At 53.8% G+C, this 21299-nt stretch overlaps 5 protein-coding genes across 5 annotated transcripts; 1 reads left to right on the forward strand and 4 right to left on the reverse strand.

The window, feature by feature from the left end:
- Window positions 1-1081: 1081 nt before the first annotated feature.
- Window positions 1082-3951, reverse strand: CkaCkLH20_02914 (uncharacterized protein; the record flags this gene model as incomplete). Its single annotated transcript, XM_038885633.1, has 2 exons — window positions 1082-3226; window positions 3286-3951. 2 exons carry the CDS (start codon window positions 3949-3951, stop codon window positions 1082-1084), a joined length of 2811 nt encoding a protein of 936 aa, XP_038748832.1.
- Window positions 3952-5621: 1670 nt separating this feature from the next.
- Window positions 5622-6152, reverse strand: CkaCkLH20_02915 (uncharacterized protein; the record flags this gene model as incomplete). The annotated part of the gene is made up of 1 exon (XM_038885634.1): window positions 5622-6152. The coding sequence occupies one exon, from the start codon at window positions 6150-6152 to the stop codon at window positions 5622-5624; it is 531 nt and encodes a 176-aa protein (XP_038748833.1).
- A 4202-nt stretch (window positions 6153-10354) lies between these two features.
- Window positions 10355-12899, forward strand: CkaCkLH20_02916 (uncharacterized protein; the record flags this gene model as incomplete). The annotated part of the gene is made up of 4 exons (XM_038885635.1): window positions 10355-10773; window positions 10997-11073; window positions 12186-12412; window positions 12831-12899. 4 exons carry the CDS (start codon window positions 10355-10357, stop codon window positions 12897-12899), a joined length of 792 nt encoding a protein of 263 aa, XP_038748834.1.
- A 1482-nt stretch (window positions 12900-14381) lies between these two features.
- CkaCkLH20_02917 (suppressor of ascus dominance) lies at window positions 14382-18612 on the reverse strand (the record flags this gene model as incomplete). The annotated part of the gene is made up of 3 exons (XM_038885636.1): window positions 14382-15319; window positions 15380-18268; window positions 18522-18612. 3 exons carry the CDS (start codon window positions 18610-18612, stop codon window positions 14382-14384), a joined length of 3918 nt encoding a protein of 1305 aa, XP_038748835.1.
- An 813-nt stretch (window positions 18613-19425) lies between these two features.
- CkaCkLH20_02918 (glycolate oxidase) lies at window positions 19426-21050 on the reverse strand (the record flags this gene model as incomplete). The annotated part of the gene is made up of 4 exons (XM_038885637.1): window positions 19426-19817; window positions 19873-20271; window positions 20339-20542; window positions 20594-21050. The coding sequence occupies 4 exons, from the start codon at window positions 21048-21050 to the stop codon at window positions 19426-19428; spliced, it is 1452 nt and encodes a 483-aa protein (XP_038748836.1).
- Between the last annotated feature and the right edge of the window lie 249 nt (window positions 21051-21299).

Consider the following 21299-nt stretch of genomic DNA (forward strand, 5'->3'; position numbering starts at 1 on the left):
CCTCCTCAAACGCGTCACTCCAGACCGCTCCTGCAGCACCACACTTTGTTCCTCTGTCCGACGGTTTTTGGACCGGCGGCGAGCATCTCACCTCACCGCCTTGGTCGAATCCACAGATCGTCAGACCGGAACCCGTCGATGCGCGCGCCAAGGCTGAAGGTTCTGCCGAGGCATGAACGTTGGGAGGATCCACAATGGTACAGTGCATCGAACGTTAACTGTCAGCGTTCCGGTTCCTGTAGGTTTCCGTAGAGGGCTCGGCGTTCCAGGGGGTCCGCGGGGGCCCTCACGGCATTTCGGTCTGGGCTTGGGGTCCGCGACGCGGAGGTTTTACCGGTTCGGGTGGTCGTTGTGTGGGGTGTCCCGGGCAGATCCCGGCTTCCCGCGGAGGTGGAGATGCCGGGGTCGATGTCGGGGTTTTGGGGGTCCGTGCAGAGTAAGGTTCCGGGACGCCGATTGACAGCTGCTCGGTGGCGGCGCGGATGGAGTTGTTTCGGCCGTGTTCATGACAGTTCCGGGCACCTTTTCAACACCCTTGGCTGCGACATCATGATTATCTATCTCACGGATCAATGTTGATGCTGCGAAAGGCTGACACGATCAGGGAAGACGGACGCATCTGTGGAACGTTTAATGTACTTCAGGCTGATCATTCATTCTTTATAATATCAAACTTTTCAGTAGCCGGGCTAAGTAAACGTAACAGCCGTAATCATAATATCATACAATCTTTTTCTCGCGTGAACATTTCTCTTGTGCTAAATGCCCCGCTGTCCCTAAGATCCCCAAGCCTTCGGACGACGGTCCGAACGAAAATGAGTACGCATTTCAGTGTACCAATATCTTAGAAGTTAAAATTAGAAAGATAAAGACGGCTGGCACCCAGCAGCCGAGAGCTTTGAGAAAGAACAACAACAATGCCGCTCCGAAGACGCCTCGCCATAAGATGCAACAGGACAGTGCGCTTATTCAAGCCAGTTAGGGAAGCAATAAACAAAGAAAATAAACGCCAACAATCCAAAAAAATCAAAGATTTATCTCAGTGTTTATCAATCTCAGGAATCGCTCTCGAGCAGGACCATTACTGGCTTCCCCTGCGCCGCCTCTGGTCTCTGTAACTCAGAGAGTAGGGAGCCTGGCGCTCCTGGCGCATCGGCCGCCTGTCGGGAAGGCTGGACCTCATATCCTGATAATACCCAGCTGGGGGGTTCGGACCAGTTGGCTGGAATGAGACCGGAGATCGAGGAGCGTATCCTGACTGGGGCATCTCTGCTCCACTCGTGGGATACATGCAGGCTTGCTGAGAAGGACGCAGGCAAAATGGATTCTCCTGCTGGGTGGTGTAGTGTTGAGAGGGAAGGCTCGAGATCGCCTGCATGGGCCGCATCATCTCGGCCGAGGTTGGGGGTGTGTAAGCCTGGATCGGCCGAGACTGCATCGCATAGTCTGAGAGGGGGATTGATTGTTGGACTGGGACGGGTAAGGCTTGTTGGAAAAAACCGTGGTTCGGCTCAGCCGGGGCAGGATGGCTCGTCACCGGCGAGTTCATGAGAGATGACGGTCGGCTGTAGGCCGCATTTGGGTAGAAGTCGGAGGTGATGCGATTCTCCTGGCGAATTCGACCGTGGCCATTTGCCATATCACGAAACATTCGAGACTGGTCTCGGTTCTGACCCATGGCAGCTGAACGGTCAGGGGGTGGTGTGGCTTGACCGTCCACCCAGCGACACGAATCATCGTCGCTTGCTCCCATCTGTGAAGAGACAGAAGCAGGTGCGGATGGAACGCGGTTCGATGTAGAAACGGGAAGGTTCTTGCTATCCTGCCGGGGTTTGTCTCCAGATGTGGAGCTGGCCTCCGCGGAGGCCTGCGCGCGCCTTACGGCCTCTGGATGAACACCTTCCAGATACTCAATGAACTCCTTGAGGTCCTGAACCTTCTTATTCAACTGTTGAACGCCCTCCTCAGGCGAGGCAGGTTGCTCAGCAGCACCGGGGAGAAGGTTTTGCATGGCTGCGGCGATCTGATCAGACAGAGACTGCAGCCTGCTCTCCGTACCACGAAATGGAATGCCAGTCAGTGGCTGAAGTAGGCCAAGTGTTTGCGATGAGCTTTCAGCGGCGCGACGCGCGGCTTGCAACGTCTCCTCGGCCTTTCGAATCTGTTCGTCATTGCCATGGCCTTGCTGAAGCTGTTCGAAGTGCCTCTCAAGAGAAGCAAGATGTGATTGCGTAATCTGACGGAAAGAGTTGACCATTGCAGTCGGCGTAAACGTGTGTGTTGGCTGAGGCTTTGCTCGTCGAGCCATGACAGGTGTTCCTCTTGCGCTCGATGATCGTGATTCATCAGGCATCGGGCTCCGTCGTGGTTGCTGGGTGTGGGAAGTGGATGGCAAGCTGCCTTCATGAACAGGACTGTAGGTGGAGGATGGCAAAGAGTAAGGAGGGCGAGGCTCATGGCGGTTGCTCTGAACGATATGAACCTCCTCAGGCACGGGGAAAGGGGAAGGAGCCGTGCCATGCACAGGGAGTCTGTTGGACTGTTCCGAGTATCGAGGCTGCATCTGAAAGCTCTGGACTGGGTGGGAAGTAACGCCTTGAGGCAGGTGCTGTGTTGGCGCGTATTCTCCGCGTTGGTTGTGCATGTTGGATGTCGCGATTTGCTGAGGATGGTGACTCAAAGCCTGAGCCTGGGATCTGTCCATCAACCGATACTGGTCGTAATATTCTGGCTGTACTTCCTGCCTCGGGGGTGGTTGATGTTGTTGTTGGCGTTGCGGTGTCGGCATTTGGGGTTGTCGCATCTCCTGGACTTGCTGCGGAGGCATCTGCAACTGGTTCCATCCTTGCTCATGTGCAGGCAGTCCAGACGGAGCCCACATAGTATTTTGGGGGTTATTGTCCGGCCGTTGTTGTTCCTGGTGTCCAGCAGCGTAGTTTTCGCCGTCGTTCTGCGGCATGAACACGAAGTTGACTTGCAAGTCGCTATCCGGATTCATTTCGCTCAATTGCAGTCCCTCGTGGCACAAACCAAGATTGGGACACCCGGCAGTATGATTGAAGCCAGCATCAACGTCGAATGATGCTTCGTCGTCCGATCCCACGTCGTCTGACCAAGTCGCGCTGCCGCGTGGATATTGTCTGTGTGCTGAAACTTCAGTTGGGAAGCGTGTGTTGTACTTTGTGGCAAAGAAAGCCGAGCGTTTCAAAGGGGGCTTCGGTGATGTCTACCCGTCGCTGGTTAGAATGTCTGTATCCTTCATGTTGGGGACAGGCAGGCGCTTACCATGTGCGTCGTTGACTTGTAGATCGGCGACTCGGGATCGCGGATCTCAATAGCAGAATCGCGTCTTCCTTGGTGACGGTAGAAGTGCATTACAGGAACGTCATCTCCCGATTCGGAAGGGCATCTTGAAGAGGCGCAAGACGAGCTTGTGGGAGTCAGAGCTGGCTGCTGGATGGCATCTACCGACAGCGCATCCCATTGAACCGTGAATGTGGAAACTCTGTCGGCAGCGTCGAGAACTGCCCTCGATGGGTTGCCCTCCAAGACGACCTCGCGTGCGACGTAAACAGAAGAACCGAGGAGAGTCGCGATGCCACGATTGCCCAAGCGGGGTTGCGGTTCAGCAGTGTGTCGATATTCCAGGCTGGAGCCGTACAGGGTAAGCAGAAACGTGGCGCCGGATCGTTGCTCGGTGTGCGTGGGAATCCAGCAAACAGACTTGAGAAGCACAAGCATGTATTGATTGTTCCGCAGATTGAGGACGTGGATGGAGTCCTTAAGGTCTTCGTTCGACCCGTTGTCGATTATTGTCACGGGATCTCCGCGCTGGTACTCCTGGCCATCAAGAGACCTTCCATCGTGTACCAAGGTACCATGAGATAGCTGCATACTGGCGTTCATGCCTTCGCATCCTACGGTAGGAAGGCTTGTCGGTTGTATCGACATGTCGCTGTGGATAACGTGCTTTCAGGTATAAACGAAGGATGAGAAAGAAAGGTGAGCCGTCAAGCAAAAGAGTCACCAAGAAGAGCACTTGTGGCCTTGACACATAACTTGACACCGGTTAATATCAAGGTTTGTGTATAAGTGCAGGGCTATTATGCTCCCAACAAGCTGTTGAAGACAGATAACGCAGAAACGTTGAATCAGAAAGGTTGTGTTTGACGAAACATGAAGGGAACCAGACTGGAGGGACTGACGAGGAGGCAAGGAATTTTATACATATGGATCGAAATCAGAGGGAGCCGTGAGCGAAGACTGTCTAGGGCATTGGGGAACCTGATGCGTCTTGGCATCGATATGGGACCGATACCCGTGGGCATGGGTCATAGAGTCTAGCTGCAGCGGAAAGACTCGATGTGCTTCCGTGTATGAACTCGTGTATAATCCTTGTCGACACCCTCTCAGTTCTTGCGGACGTACGAACTTGTGGACATGGGGTGGGAGTTGAAATCCAAGATGCGCTAATGGGCGATCTTCCTAGGTACCTAGGGCCGTAAAGTACCACCCCTGAACATCAAGAGACGGGGCATGACGACGGGGCAGGTCGGGTGAACTGGGGTGTTGCAAGGCCATGGTTTGTCTCGGACCCTTTCTCCACCACCTCCAAAGAGGACTCGTTCCCTCCGAGTTGCAGCGTGTTGTATTTCGAAGTTGCGTCTCGCAGTCGTTCTCGTACTGCGTGCCCAGCCCCAATACTCTGGGGCCGCGGCTTGCAGTCAGCTCGTATCATCCACATTTCCGGTACGAATAGTTGGCCTCCCGATCGATGGATGACGGCCGGGAGAAGCAAGAGGTCCAAGTCAAGCGTCCCGAGAAAGAAACGGCGTCTTTTGCGTCAACTGCTGGGCCTATTTGACGCCATTGACGCCGGCTGAATCTTAGAAGAGTCCTCGCCGCGGCAAAGAAGGGTATGTATCTTGGGCGCAGACACTGAAAAGAGAGATTCGTTTCAAAAGAAATGCCACGAACAACGAAGGATAAATTCTGAGAAGTGATAGGGCGAGACATGTCATTGGTCGTCGACTACGCTGGACCGCGGGCGTGGAGTAGCCGAACGCCTGCGAGACCTCTTCGGCTAGGTACTGACTGGTTGACGGTGACCCCGCCAGGGCCATGAGGAGGCACAGTAGCTTACTGGCCAGTTTCTGGTGAACTTATCCAGCATGCACGACCCGCGATCTGCTTCCCGAGGCAGATGCAAGACAAAATAATGATCGTCGTATGACGCCAGGTATCTCACGATGCAGAACCTGAATCTCCTGCCGAGGCTAGGTGACAAGGGCCTTCATCGCCGCCACAGGCTGAAACCGATGCCAGTGCAGCCGTTTTTGTGGCTTCATCGTTTTCGATACTAGCCACTCCGGTCTCGCTCGCGCAAGGAAGCCAATGGTCTGGTCGGGTAACAAAGTGCGATGGACTTGGGCGTGCTAATACCAGATGTTGAGTCGGACTGTACTGAGATATGTCTTAAAAGGCGGAGTACGCCATTTTCATTGTGTACATGCCGCGGTGAGGACGATCTGGCAGCGTCTAATCCGAGGCTTGACCAAGATCCGTCGCGTCCGCGAATAGAGGGGGGTATCTGGCTCTAAGGTAGATGATGCGTCGCCACTTCACCGTCCTTCCTTCCCTGTCTTGTTGGTGTCGGATTCGGTCTTGTCTGCTGCATTCTCTTCGGGCGTCTTGCCGAACTTGGTGAGAACTTTCGCAGCCCATTCCTCGAACTCTCTCTCAGCGGCCTCATCGGTTTGGCCGGCAGCTCCTCGAATGCTTCTGCGCGCCATCTGTCTCAAGTCCTCGACGGACGTGATGTCGAATGCGAATGCGGCCCCTCCGGTCATCATCATACCGAAACTACAGACGTTGAGCGTCGCCAGATTCAGAGCCTCCAGAGCAATCATGGAGCCTTCGGGGTTGCCTTGCTTGCCCGCGGCGGCATGGCTGGGGGAGTAGAATTTGGGATAGGCGGCGATTTGCTTGCGCGCAACAGCACGTCGCGTGATCATGGTCGAGAAGAGCAGGAAGCCGGCGCCGGCGAAGAACAAGCCCAGTTGCTTCGAAACTCTCGAGGGGAATATGGAGGATGTTGGCTGGGTTTGCGACTTCGCGAGGCCAGAGTCCGATGACTCGTTGACGGGAGCCATGGCTGGCGAGTGTTGCGCGAGCATCGAATCTTGTGCCTTGATTGCCTCAATTGTTAGACACCAAGCCCATAGTGACTTTTCGGGACCGGGCCGGACCTACCAGGCTTTAGGGGGGCATGGGCCGCTTCAATCGACTGTGGTCGATTGATGGAGTCTGCTGTGAACGAAGAGTGTTCGCGTGCTAGAAGGTAGCTGCGCAACGAGGGAGGTACTGGGTAAGGCAAGGGAAAGACAAGCCCGGGCGGAGCTCTGGTCGGGTCGGGTGGGAAGCTTTTCTGGAGTCGGGGAAAGGAAGTTCCCGCCCCTAAAATTAGCCGACCCCATTCATTGAGCGTTATATGCAATAATGCAGTGTCAAGAGCTCCGTCTTATTCATCAATCGAATCGACTCGTGAGATTTCTCTCCACATCACGAACAAGGATTTTTCACATTCCGCGTCTTCTCCGTCCCATTCGAGCTTGGCAGCCTCGTTTCCAATCAATACATCGTCATTGCTGCTTCCCAATTCTTTCTGAATAGATACGAAGACGAAATTGGAAACGAGCGCCTAATATCTACTGTTCTCTCGAACGAGCAGGATTCCAAAAAGGTCTCCCTACTTCAGACTGTCGTATATGTGCGAACGCAGGAGAATTTGCATCATGCCGGCCGAATGCTACGGTTCACTACGGACGAAATGCACGCCGGCCCACCATCAACACCACACAACCTTCAAAAGCCTTGCAGCCAGGCACCCTGCGACTGTGATTGCAACTGCAACCGCGGCATCACCGTCTTGCCGCCGTCGACACCAGGAATGAGCATGAAGGTCAAGCAGGTATCTTGACATTATTCGTACATCCGCGAGCGCCATCCATCCTGTTGTCTGCAGATGAAATGCGACGGGGAGCGGTTCAGGCGGTCTGCCATGTCTCTTGACGCTAACACTCGCGCAATGCGCTAAATCCCTTGTCAAGCAATGACACACGTCGCTTCCACAAGGTCCCTACGCCCAATCATCGTCGTCCAGAACAGATATCGACCCCCCATCTCCTCCACCACCTTGGGATGACAGTTGGTCTTGTAACGGCTGTTCCCATCGGACGACATCACCTGCATATGGCATGCCAGTCTGATTGTCGGAATCATTCCCCGGGGCCTGTCCAGCCCCCTTTGACGGGCTGCGCCTGACGAATGGTCTGGGGCCACAAACCCATGGAAATTGTTTTGGCATCTGAGCGACGAATTTCTCTGCGAGGACATCAAAATGATAGATCAAAAGTCGTTTCTCAGCTACCTGTCATCCCGCATACACCGCCTACACCTCGCGGTCCATAACTTCACGATTCATGAACCCTAGCAGCCGTCTTGTCATCAGATCGAATCTCGCAGCCGGGGAACCAGCATTAAAGGTAAAACTGTCGCGGCAACGATCGATGGGTGGGAGATCGTGCTGCGATGTCGACTGTCAATGGGTTTTCACGGCTTATTGGCGATTTTTCTGTTGCATGGTCCCTCCAAATCAATGGGTCTCTCTGGCCAATCCAGAAGATGCCGGCGCACGAGCTCGGCCGTCGTCATTCCTCCTTCGACCCTCCAGGCTCTACGTGGCTGTGGCCCCTGGCATAATGATTTTATTCTACAATAGCAGGACCATTGCCCTGGGCGCGACGTCATCGCAGAAGCGCAATTTCCAAGGCAGTCAACTCAATGATTTGAATACAACGATCTACCTTTTCGGCATTTGGGTAGAGACACATGCTCCTGTCTGTGATAGGAAAAGAGTGCTGGCTGAAAGTCGGCTGACCACGACAATCACCTCATGAATCGTCGCGCGCCAGTATTACAGAGTTGGGAGACTAGACCAAGACCGACTTCACGATTACAGCCTGGCGGGGTCGTGGACGGACACCGGGCGCGTCAATTTCCAGCGCTGTGACCAAAATTCCGGGTCACTCCAAGAATCGAGGGCACATGGTTGGCTGAGTGCCGGAATGGGGTCAAATTGTCGAGATGGCTCTTGGGTCCGGAACACGGACTGAGTCGCGAACCGACAAGATGGCCGAGCAGCCAAAACAAAAACCTCATCCTCAGAATGCGTTGTGGACGTCGGTAGCAGACACTGCGACATACATGACTGAAGAGCGCTCCGTCCCAAAATTCTGGCTCTTGGATTCGAAATTCGTAGCGAGACAGGTCAGCCACAATCGGAATAGATGGGAGACATACGTTGGTTCCTGGAGAATGACGAGATCCGACTGAACCGGCCTGTCTCACCAGAATCCAAGCTTATCACAAGTTCACTGTCTTCATTACCTTACCGAGGGCAGTGTATCTGCAAAGTCGACGGCGTCGCATGCTGCAATGAGATTGGCCGGGCCACTCATGGTGGAAAAGTTTTTCTTCGTTAGACCAGGATGAGTCTTGCTGCTCAATACCATGCAGTCGACTAATGAGACCTGAAGTCCGACGACGATCGAGGGCACAGACGACATGCCACGATTGGGTGGTTGGGTTCTCATCGACTGTCATATGTCACTTTTCCCGAGATCTAGTGCCTCAGCCCGGAATGGCAATAGTCACGAACTGAACCACCTTAACGATAACGAGACGGGTCGCTCAGCTGACACATACATGAAGAGAATCGTTCAGTTGGTTTTTCTAATCTCCCTTTCGGCGGCTGGGGGATTACCAAGAAATCAAGTTAATCAATATGCAATGCGTGTGGGAATCTCCGAGCCCAAGCGCGAGTTCTTCGTGGGTTTTTTGTCGCAGGTGTCAGTCATGGTAGGCTTACCATGTATCTGGGTCGGCGATCGGGCTGCTGCTGAAGTGATCGATCTCCCCGACATAACACTCCCGTCAGTGCGAATGCGCACACGGATAACACCGAACATGATTACTACTCAAACAGTAAAAAACGAAACTCGCGACGGAACGCACTCCGATGAGATGGCGCTTTGAGTTGACCCTAAGAACCTCATCCGGGATGACGGGAACAACCGCGCAACCGAAGGGACAGTTGCTGATGTACTGAGGTCGTGGGGCATTTTCCCAATGGCTTACCCGCCGTGAACGCCTGTCTCGCAGCGCACGACTCAGCTTCGCGCATTCCACGGCTGATGAGAAGCTCTCTTACCCAAGAGCAAAAGGTTGAGAGAAAATTCGGCGCCAAAGCAACGGGACCGAACGCACAGACTGAAATCCGACAGAAGGGAAAGGGAGGGCTCGAGATCTGAGTCGTTTTCTCTAGAAGCACACCTCGCTGGCATGTTTGGGCCTGACAGCGGACAGAGTTTCCCTGCTAAGTCGAGCTTGACGCGGAAGAGTGGAAAAATCAAGACATAGCGCAGATGAGAGATAAACGTCGTCAACTGTCACTTTCTCATGGCATAGAAGGAGAGATGAGAAGTGGTCTCTGATATGTGACGAGGAAAGGGACCAAAGCAGGGAGTCAGTAGTGGGAAGACGCATCTCAAGGTCAAGCGATACCAAAATCTTAGCGCCGCACACTTTTGTGCTCACCCCTGGTCCCGGCGATGTGTGCCCCGGACCCCCGGAGAAAGACCCATCTTAAAGCGGGTCCACGGGGATCTGAGAGGAGCGGCGGCGGCCGGGTAAGGCAGGTTGGCGCACACCAATCATACACCGTGGAAGGCCCAGGTACGTACCCGATCTCCGCAGATGACTAGCGCCTTAGGTTGGCGTCGAGTCCACACTACACACTCCATCCGCTCGACTCGGGCGACTTCATCTTCACAACCTCCAGCCCACAAAGTCAGGATTTTCTAAGCGACCATTGGAACTCCCTTGCAACTGCAGACACTCTGGGCGCACGTCGTCGAAGTGATCTAGCCAACGAATCGCGATTCGAATCTAAGCATCTGCGTCCGATCCCAGTCTCACGTGGACTGCCAACCCAGGCCCTAATCAGATCTGGCTGACAACACCACAACTGAACGACGTTTTACTGCCCTTCGACCAATATTCAGCCACCAATCAGCCGCTTTGATTCAACCCTGCTTCACGTTTTTATCCCGGACCGCTCCACTGGCTCCCATCCTCCCGTTCCGCGCGCCTCTTTTCAACATAGCGGGAGCCTCAATCTTGTCCCAGACAGCCAGCGGGAGCCATCGGCCACCAAGTGCCCTCGGTTCGCTGCACATCATTCATCCTAGGCCACGTTCCATACGTACGGCACAGCTGCTGCCGTCGTCCGATCATGGGAAAGCAGAAGACATCCGGCGCTGGCAAAGCAAAGGGAGGCGCCGGCAATTCTATCACCGCCGCAAAGACGCCCGCTGCTCCCGCTCCCAACGTCCCTCCCGCTCCCAACGTCCCTCCCGCTTGGCCCCAATTCAAGCCACAATTACCAGTCACCGACCTCGTTCCCGACAAGTTCGCATCTTGCCCTGACAAAGTGGTTCTGATCCGCAACTTCTGGCCCAAGTCTCTCTGCAGTTCTTATGTCACCTTCCTCAGGAATCTGCCACTCGTCACCACCCCTGGCCGCCCTAAGAGGGGAGACGCAGTCAGGGTGAACGACCGTTTCCAAGTGCAGGATGCTACCTTTGCTCAACGTCTTTGGATGGAGACTGGACTGCGCGAAGCGCTCTCCCAAGAAGATGTACGGGGCCTATGGTGAGTCCATTGGATTTCCTTCCCCCCTGCCCGTCCCCCGCTCTCGTCAGAACCCTGATCCTGAAGGATGCATTATACGCGCTTCCGGCTCGACCCGCTTGTTGCACCCAGCAGACAGCACCCCAAAAGAGTATTCCATACGTGAAACCCATGCAGAAGAAGAAACCAGTTTACCTCCTGTATCTCTACGCGAATTTTGGCTGACGAGGTTAACACATGCTAGGGGCGGTGAGGTCGTTGGCCTGAATCCCAATATTCGCATTTATCGCTACTCCAAAGGCCAGTATTTCGATGCACATTGTAAGTCTAAGGGTTATTTTCTTGACTTGTCACAAAACGCCACGTACCTATGCTGCGGGTGACAAACTCTACGAGTCGTCGGGCGAGTTGCCCCGGCTGTACGGACTCAACCAAGCCAGTGGCCGAGTTTCTCGATACCCTTCGGCAAGCACAGCGTGCAGCAAGCCACCGGATTTGTCTTTCTTCTCCAATAGCTCAAAGTTGAGAGTCAACGACGAGCGAAGGTAGAAAAGCATCGGTTCTAAGGAAGCCTGCGTGACATCACAACGCCGTCGACGATCTCTCTACACCGACTCTTCTACTCGCAAGGCCGAGTTCCAGCTATACCAGCTCACGACACCCAATTCCCATACTTCGTACGGTGATAGGCTACAATTGCCTTGTCCAGACACATCTTGCGAGGAGTCGAGCAAGCTCGGTCCATACGTTTTCTCTCACCCCATTCGCAATTTCCTTCATCGACCCATTACTACGGACTGATGACTTGTAATTGTTTCCAGTCCATGCATGTCTCAACCTCATCAAGTCCAGAACACAAGTCTACAAGATGCCCCATGACTTGCAGTGTCGCAGACAAACCTGACGGGACCTGAGTTGGTCTTACCCACTATTTCTGTTATGTTTGAGAACGAGTAAAGCCCCGCAGCAAGCGAAGCCATCGAATCTACCACACGATGGTCACAAATGATATATGATATCTCTCTCCCGCCGCTCAGTCCTCTTTGTCTTCACTCTACTCGTCATCAAGGACTTTTGCCCCAGCACCGGGAAACACATCGATTTGTTCCGCAGACCCAAACCCTGCGGATCGTTCCATACCGATCCACACAATGGCGTTATCATTCTGAGTCCGGGAGCCTGCGAATCCGATCCAGTGAACCCTCAGCATCCCGCGCCGACGAATCCCTCTCGAGGAGCCAAGAGACCAAACAGCGAACACGCGCTGCCGATTCCCAGCCTGCAGCTTCTTGACCCAGGATCCGATTCTTTTGCGCTCTTTGACACTTTCCTTCTGTTCCTTTCACCTGTCTTCCGTGCAGGCTTCCCTCCCTCTTCATCTCTTCAAGATCGATCTAGGCCAGCTGACCACATCAACCGCCCCCCACTCACAGACGATGATTCCAACAACGTCTCGCTCGCCCTTGACCCTTCGTCGGGACAGACTCCGTGCAAGACAACGTGGACGCTTCTGCTCTACCTGACCTCCTCCGCCGAGGGCTGCGTCGGCGGCGAGACCGTCTTCTTCCCCAACGACCGCCGCTCTGCCAAGGAGGAGATCCCGGTCGCGCTCGAAACCGGAATGGCTCTCTTACACAAGCACGGCGATGATTGTATGCTGGTAAGTCTTTACAAGTCCTATCTCATTCCTCGCCTCGAAATCAAACGGAAATCATCATTCCCCGATCTCCGGCTGTGTTCTCGTTTACAGGGCCCAAAACCTCTGCTGGACGCTCTTTCGCAACTGCGATCGTTGCCACCATGGGCTTCTCGCCAGCTGTTTCTTTTCTTTTTTCGGTGGCGCGAAACAGGCCGACCACGGCCACAACTGCGGCCTCACCTCTTCCTCTTCTCCCCGTCCCCTTCTCACCCAACCACCCGCCTACCCGCGCCCAACCCACTCTTGCAGACACTGCCGTACCTATCCCATCCCATCTCTCCCCCCCTCTCTCCTCTTTTATTTTTACCTCTCCCCCCCGGTCGTACCAACAGGACGAGAGAGAGCACTGCAGACTGACACATGTTCCACTTATCCACAGCACGAAGGGCGGGAAGTTACCGCGGGCGAGAAGTGGGTGCTGAGGACCGATCTCTGCGTCAGGAAGTGAACCAGAAGAAGTGAACACGAACGAAAACGCACAATGCCGGTTCCCCGTCGCGCTCGGACGTGGGGAGACAGAGAGAGGAAGAGAGAGCGAAGAAAACTGAGATCCAGCGCCTCCATCCAAGGCTCTGGGAATTCCCCCGTTGCGGTACTGCAACCGCCCCTTTCCGTTGGTAGCACACGGCAGCCCGTACGCGGTACGCATCGAGCTGGTTCGCGCGCACACCCGGCGGGACGCCGCAGGATCGTTTGATGGCGGGCCCCCGAACCCCTCCTTCTTTTTCTTCCCTTCCCCTCTTATTTGATCAGATATACCGCCGGATCGTATGGAGAAACACCGCAAACGTTCTCGACCGCCCGTGGGAAACACCACTGTGGATATCGTTTGTGCGCTGGCAGAGTCCGGCTGGTGGTCAAGTGATCTCTTCCCATGCATCCCCGCCCCTCCCTCCCCCCGATTAGGTTGCTGTTGATCGACGAGAGAGACAGGAGGAAGGGATATGAGGCCGAGCGGGAAATTTCTCTCATGGCCCATAAACCCTCGTCAACCATTGGCCTCGCGGGTTTCCACGTTGTTCCATGTGGGAGAAACAGGATCGTCTTGGTTCGGGGTTATTATTACCAGGACTGGAAGCAATCTTCAGGACCAAAAACAAAATCAACCATCATTTCCCCTCCACTCTTGCGTGTGTACTCCCATGTAGAAAGAAGACTGCTCACAAAAACGTCACTGGGCAACCGGCAGAAGGCGGTCAGGCGTTCTTTCCCTGGCTGGATCGGATCCGATGATGATGGCCTCGCTCGTCGTTCCTTTTCATCGCAGTGGACTCTCTTTTGCAGCCTTCGGATGCGCGTGTGGCATGCACACCCCTTTTTTTCTCATCTATCTACGTACAGTAAGGTAGGTACGGCCATGTAATGCGTATGTGCGTGCCTGCGCGTGTCTGAATGGGTGTTCCGAATCTGCGCGTGAGAATGGCAGAGAGAGCATGTCGAGCCTCAACTTGCTGTCCCGGATCTCCCTCCCCGAACTCCCCGAAGAGACCGCCGGGAAAAAAAGGCCGGCAACGCTCTCCGTCTGCCTACCTGCCTGCCTGTCTGCCCCTCCAACCTGCCTGCGCAATATACGGCGAGATGCGGCCGCCAATCTGGCCGCTCCTACTCGAGGGTCTTCTACTGACGACACTGGTACGGCGTGTGTTTCTGAGGTCACGGTGGCATTGACAACAGGCGATGTGTGCGTCACGAAAACCAAGTCTATTATGTGATGTTCCATGTCTCTCTCTGGTAAATGGCACGGGCAAAACGACCAGACGCCTGCACGAATCCTGTACCGCGCCCCGTCATCTAGGGCCCAACCCAATCCAGCCCCGTTATCGCCCATTGCCTGAAATCTATGATGAATGATTGAGACTTTGACGGGAGTGACCTGTCGAGCGCCCGTGTCGCAGCAGCAAAAAACCAGCTCCCGTTATCGCGCCTCATTTCAGTCCATGGCGCCGCCCATCAATTTGTCGAACAGATCCATGGCGTTGTCTTCGTCCTCCACATGTACCTCCTCCCCACCAGTCGCGTCCTCGTACTTGGATGACACTGAAACATCGTCGCCATCGTTGTCGTCCGTGGGGCTGGCAAAGATCTTGACCTCGTCGCCCCGGTGGACCTCTCCTCCGCCTTCAATCTGCGTCGCGGGCTCCGCCTCATCGTCCGCGCGGCGAAAGGCGTGGATCTTCATCGTGGTCGGCGCCGCTGCCTCAGGGTCGATGGTGGGCTTTGTCTTGACCTTGCCCGTGGCGATACGGCCCATGATCCAGTGAAAGATCCACGGGAAAGTGATCAGGGGCATGGATTGACGCTTGTGCTCCTCGTCCTCGTACTCCTCTGCCAGGGCTGCATTGACCTCGATCTGGGTCACTTTATACATGGCCGCCACGAATGGCGCGATGTCCTCGAAGGTTCTGCCGCCAGCCTCTGTGTAGCATATATCGCGAAACCGCTGCTTCAGCATTGATGACTCCCTGCCGATTTCTTCCTGTTGCTTGTAGTCGCTACCGACGCGCGGTTTAGACAATGCGAACCCGGTCCAGATTTCGAACTCGGTGTCAATGTCGCGCTGACCCATGAGGCGTCTCATCGCAGTGTCATACTGAACCTTGATCGCACGAGCCTTGGACAACAAGTCATCGGAGAGCTCAAAGCGGTCAAGTACTCTGTTGTCGAATTTCTTCTCGTAGAGAGGTTTGAACCCGACGTCCTGTATCATGTCGTACAGCTTTCCTAGTGCGGTTGACGAGTGGTATACACGGCCTCTGCCACCTAGGAAATGAGGGCGATCCTTGGGGTTTAGGTGAGGTGGAAGCTTTGCAGGATCACCGGTCTTGACGTAGTCGACCGCCTTCGAGTGCAGTGCTGCTAGTTGGAGACCTGTGATTCATTAGCAAGTGCCGCATTCATTGCTTCTTCGTCATGCCCGGATAAACTTACATTTCCTATCCTTGACTCCATGCGCAGACTTGTCGGCGTGGGCTAGGTGTGCTGTTGCAATCAACGCGAGACTGTCGTTCTGCATGTATCGAACAAAGAAGGTTCGGAGATCCTTGACTTGCACGTCTCGCCGCAGAACTGGCGGTGCCGGCTGCGAGTAGTTCATGGGCGGTTGGTGCCAATCGTCCGGGATGAGATCGGGGTCCCAGATAACGAAGAAGTCGTCGCCATCCAAGTCTCCTCCGGACATCATGCTGGGAACGTCACGATCCCCTGTGCTGGGGAAGACGACAACGTTTCTTAGGTGATGGAGCACAGGCACATCAACTGCCTCCACGACTCGGATGTCGCCTGGATGAAGGGACGGGTTGCGTCCGATCACGCAAAGTCCTGTGATACACGTGAACTTGCCACTGCCGCTGGGACTCTCGACTTGTAAGAAGATTTGCGGAAGATCTTCGACTTTCTTCGTCTTTTTCCCTTCATTGGCCGTGTAATATCCACACAGGGCCCCTGTCTCGTCCAGGCATCCAAGGAGAAAAGCGCTCTGTTCAATTATCACACGAGCTTTTTCCTTGAGCAGTTTCATAGACCAGATTCTCCAAAGATCCAAGATCGTCAGCACAAACGGCTCTTGGATTTCGGGGTCCATGAAACCCCAAGCGACAAGGTCTTTGATCGTCAGAGATGTCAAGTTCTCGTCAATGTACTGCCCTAGAAGGCTCGCAGCTGCGACTCGATCATTCATGGCTTTCTGGTAGTTCTGGATCTGGGACTCCGCAAGCTTCAGGATGGTTTCTCCTCGGACGCCAAGGGATGTCAAAACTGTGATCGTCTGCCTGTTCAAAGTGGCGATCGAGTGTCGTGCGTACTTGATGATTTCGAGGCCGTTGAACGTCGCCTTGAATTTCTCTTGGGACGGCCGAATGTGAACTTCCAAGTTCTTCGCATCAGGCCAGACGGTAAGCATGCCCTTGCAACCACCCATACGAAACTGGAAAGCGGAAGGCGCAATGTTAAAGTCCTCATCGCTCATTTCTTGGACGACCATCTTAGCAAGCAATTGTGATATCTTGCCGACGCCGTCGCTGAAGCAGAAGCCATTCTTTTCGATGTCTTCGATTGGAACGATTTTTGGGATAGTGACGCCGCGGATTTCTCTCGTCGTGGAAAAGCACTGACCGATACGCGCAGCGTATTTTGCCACGTTTTTGATGTGACTGAACTGGCCCATCCAGTCCCGAATCTGGTCGCAAGACAGGTGATCGGTCGGGCAAAAGAAGTAGACCGCACATTCTCTGATCTGAGAATTGCCGAACGCGAGGAATTCGTAGTGTCGGCTTCCAATGGTGATGCCCTTGGCCAAGGCACGATACACTCTGCTGAAGAGCTCATCGCCAGAGTCGCTGTATATCTTGCCATTATACAACTCGTCTGTGAACTGGACTCGAAGAAAGCGATCTTGGTGAGTGCTGTACTTGCGGAGGACTCGGTTGGAAGACTCGACGCCCGGAGAGCTGTAGTACGCAGTTGTTGGCGTGACAACAATCTTGCGAATCGTGCTGCAGTAGTGTGGCATCATTGGATTGGGGAAGAAGAGGTTGGCTTCTTCGTCGTCGAAGATCTCCATCGGGTCCCAAACTCTCTGTCCCTGGTCCGCGAAGTACTCAAGCGTCCATTTCGCTCGGTCCTTGTCGAGAGCTCTTAGTCGATTTAGAAACTCCAGGGTTATCGAATATTCGCAGAAAATGCCACGAGAGATGCAGACTTCTAGTTGATAATGGACTTGAAAGTCTAGAGCTGGCGGGGCGTCAAGACTAGAAGCGAGAGACTGTAGATGTAGAGATAGACCATTGGCAAGTTGGGAAGACTTTCTGTATAGAGTAGCAAGCACAGCCGATCGGTGTCCAGTGGATTGAAAGTGGTCTGGGGCGATAGTCTCAATGTTGTATGCATGAAGCGCTTCCAGCGCCTTGTCGAGGGGATTCTTGGTATCATCGATGATGAATCTGAACGTCGTCCAGCGGCCGATGTTGATGAAATCGGGATCGTCAAACTCCGTCTGTAAGGTTACCGGGAAGTTCGATGGCAGACGGCGGTCTTCGAGAATAATGCTTCGTCGCTCCCACATATCCAAAGGACCCCAAAAAATCTTTCCTGCTGCCATCTCTTCTAGACTTTCTTGGTCCCTCTTGGTTCTGAAGATTGCCGGCAGCTCAAGAGGAACGATGAGAGTGGTGGCGCCTTCCTCAGTCTTTGCGCGAAACAACTTTGTTAGGCGAGCAAAAGCGACAGTGCAACGGTAGTGGTGGAACTGGTCCTCTTCGTCTCCATCTTCCTGGGCTCCGTTCCTGCTCGCGCTTGTCTGTGCCGTTGGTGTAGGCCTTGCCTTCCGCATGTTGAATGTGATCGTGAGCTGCTTTCTGCCCAAGTCCATGTCGATCCTCACGTTGTCCTGGACAGTCTTGTGGATCATCATCTCGTTCTCTCGGAGAAGCGATCCAAAGCTCATCTGTGTAGCGTCGATACTCATTCTCGTTTGCAACAATATCTTCGGGTTTGCTGGGCTCTCGGTGAGATCTTCGAATTTGATCTTCGGCATGAAGAGCGCGAGAGTGATGCGCGCTCTCTTACCCTGACCATATGTGAGAGCATAATTGACGGGAGTCCAGAATGCCGTCTTAGGAGGCGGCTCGAATCGGACCTTCGCGTTTCCATTGCGATTTCCTTCCTTGTCTTCGTCCAACTCCAGCAAGGTCACATTGCCGTGTTTTGAAAAGCATTTGTGAAGGTCTGCCAAAGTCACCACAGAAGGGACTCTGTGTATCTTGAGCGTCACCTCAGGCCAGGTGCGCCATGACTCGGTTTCCATGGTGGTTTTCTTGATACCTGTGATGATTATTAGTGAATTGACGCGACTCGAGACCAGGAAGGTTGGTCCAACGAAAGACTGGATACGAAGGGTAATAGCAAGCAACACCGGCGCAAAAGCGGCAGGAGCAGAGGTAGCAAGGGGAACCCGCAAGTGGTTTTGGTCCGGGACGAAGTGAGTGATACGTGTTCTGGGTAAGATCGTAGGCGATGAGGCGTATAATCGGAGACTGATGGACGTCATGGGTTCACCGACGACTTGAGTACTCACCTGCGCGAGATTCGCTTACTGCAAGTCGCTTCTCTTCCAGCTTCGCCGTCTCCTCTGGAATCTTCACCGCATCCTTGTCTTTTTCTTCCATATCCTGAACTGTGGACGGCGAGGACGACGGATTATGTTTGATTGGCGGCAGCGTAAGATAAAAGATAGGAAAGAAGTATGTCAGACCGGCGTGGTATGTCAGACCGGCGTGGTATGTGCCAAGATCAAGATGTAAGGTAGTTGGTTGTTGTTTGTGAGTTGAGATTTGAGGTAGATGATCCAAAAGATTGAGATGCCTCCTCGCCTTGGAAGGTGAGGTGGTTGAGTAGGTAGGTAGGTATTTTGATCAGAAGGCAGGCAGGCACCTTCCTTCTTCTTAGGAAGTTAGGTTGCAACAAAAAAACCTTTCATCCGCATGGCAAGCATGCAGTCTCCCGTTTGCTAAGGTATTTCCCCCTCTTGGCCACCTTCCATCTGCGGGTGGCCGATTGATCCACCTGCACCTTCCAATCTGGCAGTTTTTACCTACCCTACCTACCTAGATTCCATGGCAATCAGAATGCCGGCTTGTCCACGAGACTCTTGTCGTCTAATTCTTCATCTCCATTGCTGCAGAACGAAGCCAATTATACGAAAAAAAGAACAAGACGTCTATTGAAGATGCGTTACATCGAAATCCAGCAAACTTTTCGCGCCAGAGTCTCCTTTAACCTTTGCCAACCAATGCGACAAGTACGCGGTATCCCCTATGTTTTTGTCGTACATCATTTGATTGACGTAGTTCGGCGGAATGTTCAGGTGGTCAATCCTTCTTTGATACTTGCAATCCCCATGCTCCTGCACAAGACAAATTCTCGCGCCTCCCGTGGCTCGGCTAGTTGGGCCGAAGTGGAAACCCGAGAATGCTATGACCTCAGATTGTCTTCGATCCCTCCGGAATATCCATGATCTTTCCCGGGTTCAAGATCCACTTCGGGTCGAGCGCACGCTTGATCGACTTCATCACGTCGAGCGTATCGGGTCCGACTTCAAGGAGAAGCGACTCCTTCTTGCCCCATCCAATCGAGTGTTCTCCGGTACACGTTCCCTCCATATCGATGGCGCGCTTCACCATGTTCTTGACGCACTTCTCGACCTTTTCTCTCTCCTCAGGAATCGTTCGGTTATAAATGATACTCTCATGGAAGTTGCCATCGCCAATGTGGCCAAGAATACTGGCAAACAGACCCATGTCGTCCATCTCCTTCTTGCTGACCTCGATGAGGTCGGCCAACCGGCTGAAAGGCACTGCGACATCCGTGCTCCCTACGAAAAGTCAGTCCCAGAACTCGGCGTCTACACTGGCTTGGGCAGTACTCACAAACTTCCTCGCCCTCCTTACGAAGCGCCAGCATTGACCAGAGCGACTCTTTCCTGGCAGACCACAAAAGCTTTTGCTCACGCGCATCCTTAGCGAACTCGAAGTTTCCGCCCTTATGATTCTTGGTTATGTTCTGGACGAGACCAATATTCTCCCTGACGCCAGCCTTGGTGCCGGAGAATTTGAAGAAAAGAGTCGGAAGCTCCTGCCACACTCGCGGGGCTGTTGCACCACCCAAGTTGACAACCTTCATCTGGACCTCGTCCATAATCTCCATGGCAGCTACGGGAATGCCGTTTCGCATCACCTCGGCTGCAGCGGCTGCAGCGTCTCGAATACTCGGGAACGTCACAACTGCAACAGAGAAGTCCTCGGGGACGACGGTGAGTTTGAGAGTTGCTGGAGTGGAGTCAGCATGCTATCAAGAAGTGCGTGTTGTGTGGGCACCTGCCTTCCGTCACAATACCAAGTGTTCCCTCAGATCCAACGAACAGCCCATTCAAGTTGTACCCAGCCGAAGACTTGCGTGGCCTCCTTCTGGTCTTCACAACGGTACCGTCAGACAACACAACCGTCAGGTTGATCACCCAATCCTTCATGGTACCGTACCTGACGGCATTGGTGCCCGAACAGTTGGTGCCAATCATTCCGCCTATCTTTGCGCTTGGTCCTGGACTAACGATCAGTCCTTGCTGCAACTGGCACATTCAACAATCCTTACCTGGGTCGATGGGAAAGAACAGACCGCTCTCCATCTTTGCCAGCTTCTCGTTCAGGTCTTGCCATCCGATACTAGGCTGCACAACTATGTCCATGTCCTCCTTATTGAAAGAGAGGATTTGGTCCATAAAAGCAAAGTCGACGCTGATTCCGCCGTATGGCGCTGAGAAGTTACCTTCCAAGCTAGAACCACCCGAATAGGGGATGATGGGAACATTGTGCTTATAGCAAATACGAGCAATGGTTGACACCTGGTCTGTCGTTCGGGGATATGCCACTGCCACGGGAAGGCCGTCAGGATTCGTTGACGACCACTCTGAATAACCATGGGCTTGCAAGTCGTCCGGATCCGTGGAGATGATATCCTCGCCACCCAATTCTGTTCGTATCTCTTTCAGAGCCTGCTCGATTGTTAACACCCGCATATTCTCTGGAATCGACAAAATTACCTGCTCCATTTCGGTGAGGGTCGCGTACTTGACAGGTCCTCCTTCGCCAAACGGCGAGCCGCCGACAAACGGAAGAAAACCAGACGCTGCAGGAGTCTCTTTTCTCGAGCTAGCAAGGCCCCATCCAACAGCACCTGCAACCAAAGCAACACCCCCGACCGATTTTCCATCCCAACGAGATTGCGAACTTGTGCCCGAACTATCGGAGCTGCTTCCCTGGGGGCTCCGCCGACCAGTCGTCAACGAGAACCTCCGACC

Source organism: Colletotrichum karsti, assembly GCF_011947395.1.
Source record: "Colletotrichum karsti strain CkLH20 chromosome Unknown Scaffold7, whole genome shotgun sequence".
NCBI classification, from domain to species: Eukaryota; Fungi; Ascomycota; class Sordariomycetes; order Glomerellales; family Glomerellaceae; genus Colletotrichum; species Colletotrichum karsti.